The following is a 4,333-nucleotide window of genomic DNA, read 5'->3' as shown; positions in this document are numbered from 1 at the left end:
GTGAACACAGTGAACACTATGCAGTGTTATTTTACACCTAATTATTAAATTTCTGTATCTGAATACTTTTATCTATGCTTGTAAATTCTGTATTTCTTTTTTTTTTTTTCTTCTTTTTTTTTTACTGACTTCACTTGCCTTTAATCATGTTTAAATCATGTAATCAACTTTCTCAGACTATAGTTTTTGCTGTGGTATATGAAGAAGTACTTAAAGTGTATGGAAAGCAAAGTTACAATGATATAAAATTAAACAAGGTATCGCATATCGCATTTTTCTTCAATATCGCACAGCCCTAATTTTTATCATGTTTTTATCAAATAAATGCAGCCTCGGTGAGAATAAGAAACTTATTTAAAAACATTTAAAAATCTTTACAACGCTAAACTTTTAAATGGTAGTCTTTTTAATTTATGCTTTTATTTCGCTTTCAGGTAAGATGTTCCAAGCCCCAGATCTAAATCTCATTGTGGAGTTTATCTTCATGTTTTATAAGGAAAAGCCCATTGATTGGCTGCTGGATCACATACTCTGGGTCAAAGTATGCAACCCAGAGAAAGATGCCGTAAGTTAATACTTAGTGACTGCAAGTGTGTGTGTGTGAGTGTGTGTGTGTGTGTGTGTGTGTGTGTGTGTGTGTGTGTGTGTGTGTGTTTCTGTGACCTTGAACTCTCCTCTGCTGTGGTGCGTCACGCATTGGGAGGCTTTTCACACCTCTTGAGTGTAGCAGAACGTGAACTTGTTTTTCAGATCTTTCTTTCTCTCTACAGACAGACACGTTATGTGTCTCTCTATATTTCTTTATTTTTAAATCTATTTGTATTACTTCATTCTCACAATCTAATGTATTTGGCTTCCTCATTCTTTTTCTCTCCAGAAACACTGTGCGAGACAGAAGTCGAGTCTGCGCATTCGTTTTAGGCCCTCTTTGTTTCAGCACGTAGGCCTGCACTCCTCCCTTGCTGGGAAAATCCAGAAACTCACGGTAACTCTTATTTCATGAGTGTTGTTTACACTTGTTATAAACATCCGTCTTGGGTGACCTAACCAGCAAAGTTTAAAACCCTTGTTTTAGCATGAAGGATGTTCAACAAGCAAGTCATTTATTTGTTATTTGGGACACATTTTATTTTATATATTATTGTTTACACTACAAATGTAGTTTTAGTGATTGTTGTCCAAAACATGTTGGACCCTGGTTACACCTGTATTTATTGCTAACCGCTTGTGATCAGATCATCTGAGATGAGGATGTTATTACTGGCTCTTCATGACTTTGCACAACTGTCAAATCATTCCTTAAAAGTACTCTAAAGTTTCTGATTCTCTTCCACACAAACTTGCTATGGCTTCCTATTATCTTATAACATCTTGTCTTACCCTGTATCCTGTTTTCTTGTACCAAAGTGTCTTTTTTTTCTTGAATAACTGACCTTTTACCTAATTTTGCTTGCTGTTTTTACTATTAAGGACTGTTATATAAATCAGTCTGGCCATCAGCTGCACTTCCTGTTAACTTTGTTTTCTGCTGTGTTAGGATAAAGACTTCCTGAAACCTCTGCTGCATAAGATTCACCTGAACCCGCCGGCGGAGGTGTCCACCTCTCTTAAAGTGTATCAAGGTCATACACTTGAGAAGACCTACATGGGCGAAGACTTCTTCTGGGCCATTACTCCAATGGCTGGAGACTTCGTCCTGTTCAAGTTTGATCGGCCCGTCAACATAGAAAGGTCAGTCTGTCTCAGGATGACTGAGAGAGAAGCACACACACACAGGGATCGATCGTAACGATGGCCCGATGACCTAGAGCCGGTGTGAGAGGACATTTGAGGGACCAGTATTATCATTTGTCTGTATTTATTTAATATACTATTCACATGCACATACACACACCCAAATTATTTCTTTCTGTAATCTTCACCCTCTCCTAAAAGTGATGTTCGCACTCACTCAGAGAGCTCTAATCAGGAGACATCATTCACACGTGTCCATGTCTCGCTGTCCTCACGGGAGTAGAGGTGGCTAATGAGAAGCTTCTAAAATAAGACTCTGCAACCAAAAACCTCTGGAGAGGAAGACAGAGAGAGATGTAATGGAGAAAACACATTAGCCATGCTTACATGGACCCTTTTTTTTAAATCATTCCAACTGATGAATCCAAACGTAATGTTTGCATGAACATTAAATAAAGTGATCGGCTTGATGTGCGCATTTATATTTCACTTCAAATCAGATTTAATCTTTTGACGTGCACACTGCACAAATATACAGAATTTCCTCCTTTTTGTTCGGTCTTTTTTCAAAAAGCCGACTTAATATTTATCTATTTCGAGTCCTAATTAGGAGACGACAAGCACATGAAGCTTTTTGCAATGATGCTTATCATGCTTGATCAAGCAGTAAAAACAGCCATTCCTGCATCCAAAACTAGACGTCTGCATATGAGAGTTTGAAGCATGCACTTGTGGAATGTTATCCTTCACCACTTCACAGACAATGAATGGAAAGAGAATTTTAGATCGACACATCAGTCATTTATTATATTCTTCAACAACAACAACATCAGCTCGTTCCGTGCGTCATGCGTAATTACGTCATTTCTTTATCATTGCACATGCGCAAAACTTTCCAGTTTGTTTTTCAGTGCGATCAAGTGTTGACATGTCCTATTGAATGGATTAGACAAGGTTTATCCCACCCCTCTCAGCCCAATTGAAATTTCAATCAGTTTGGGCATTTTTATTCCGAGGTGTTTACATGGAACATTGACATTCAGATTGGACTTTTTTTTCTGATTGTGATCTGAATACAATGCTCTGTTGAGCAGATACACAAATCTAGAAGATCTTTTTTTTTTTTCTTTTTTTTTTGCAGGCCAGTGTTAATTTTGACAGGCATTTTTGATTTAGCCTTAGGCTATGTCCACACGAAGCCAGAGCTTTCCCTATCCAATCTTTTTTTTTTCCCCCCTCGTCTCAAGAAATATCTGCGTCCACACGAAACCACAAAACCAACACAAAACGATGTAGTATACATGCCAGACCAGTATGTGGCGCTGTAATTCTGCCACAGAGATGCACTAAAAACGGAGAAGAAGACTTGGACTATGCGCATTAACCTTGCGCGCGGTATACAAACGAACATGGAACAATACCTTTATTAATCTGTGTTAATGTTAGTTAATAAAAAGACAGTCGTTCAGTGTTTGTTCATGTTTTTTTTATGTGACGTAGCGATGTCTGACTAGGGGCGAGACGTGGGCTGATGACGTCATCGTTTCAGAAAATATACGGATTCGCTGACCACACAAAAACGCAAGGGTGGCGTTTTCAGATTTATCCACTCTGGGACCCGGTTTCAAAAAATATCGGTTTCATTCTCCCAAAACGCCGGATCTGTGTGGACGAAACGCCTATACGATACAAAATGTATGCGTATACAGCTAAACGCGTCTCCGTGTGGACGGGACATTAGTCTTTATCTTGAGACGAAAATACTTAATAGTCTTAGTCACATTTTAGTAATTTGAATCTTTCATAGTTTTAGTCAACAAAAAGTCATTGCATTTTTGTCAACTTTTAGTCATTACTTTTAGTCAAACTGCAGTTACCAACATTTATTTTGGTAGCTATTTTATATGTAGTCTTCAAACTAAAATAGACATTAATTCTTCTCTCTTTAGACCAAATCAATTAAGCTTATGAGAAATTTGAATCAAGGATTGAATTTGGAAAAACTGGAATAAATAATGACAATTTTCATTTTTGGGTGAACTATCCCTTTAACAGTAGTGAAAAGGGAGCAACTTATAAAACATGTAGTTGTTCATGTATATTATATATAATTTATAATTTTTGAAAAAGAAGCAGAATAAGACAATAAGACAAATACGAAAGAGATACAAATTAAACTAATTTTTCAGATACAGTAGGTTTACTTAACATATTTATTTAACGTCTTTTGTTGGTTAACATTAATGACACGGATAGGTACTTAATCAGGAATGCTGTCCCTTTAAGACGGAAGGCATGCATAATATTGACAAGTTCAGTTTTCACCCACCTGTTTACATTCACTTAATCCATAACCGACTGTATTTACGTGAGATACTGTACACGATAGACATTTGGACTGCTGTGTGTGTATTTGAGCACTGAGAACTGATCGCGCGCTGTATATGACAACTGAAGAAGTGGAGCGTGCGCGAGAGAGCGCACTTCTATCAGCGCGATTCTTCCTATCCCGCCTTCACTAACTTTAAGTTAATCAACGACGAATTGTGACTCCCGGGAAAAACGGGACGTCTGGTCACCTTATCCCTACCCCTTCGGG

General features: G+C 37.8%; 1 protein-coding gene across 5 annotated transcripts in view; it reads left to right on the top strand.

Moving 5' to 3' along the window:
• mgat4a (alpha-1,3-mannosyl-glycoprotein 4-beta-N-acetylglucosaminyltransferase A) overlaps nt 1-4,333 on the top strand; it is a 55,065-nt gene that overhangs the window by 40,073 nt on the left and 10,659 nt on the right. For all 5 annotated transcript variants that reach the window (XR_001634265.1, XR_001634264.1, XM_016486482.1 and 2 more), the window contains exons 10-12: nt 435-565; nt 878-985; nt 1,538-1,731. Coding sequence is in view for 3 of the 5 variants with exons in the window: in XM_016486482.1 (XP_016341968.1) it covers nt 435-565; nt 878-985; nt 1,538-1,731 (433 nt within the window). In the remaining 2 variants the exon portion in view is untranslated. The remainder of the gene's footprint in view (nt 1-434; nt 566-877; nt 986-1,537; nt 1,732-4,333) is intronic.

The sequence above is a fragment of the Sinocyclocheilus anshuiensis genome, unplaced genomic scaffold (assembly GCF_001515605.1).
Source record: "Sinocyclocheilus anshuiensis isolate Anshui unplaced genomic scaffold, SAMN03320099.WGS_v1.1 scaffold9, whole genome shotgun sequence".
Taxonomy (NCBI): Eukaryota; Metazoa; Chordata; class Actinopteri; order Cypriniformes; family Cyprinidae; genus Sinocyclocheilus; species Sinocyclocheilus anshuiensis.
Note: the sequence above shows the minus strand (reverse complement) of the source record. Positions and strands in the feature narration are given on the sequence as shown.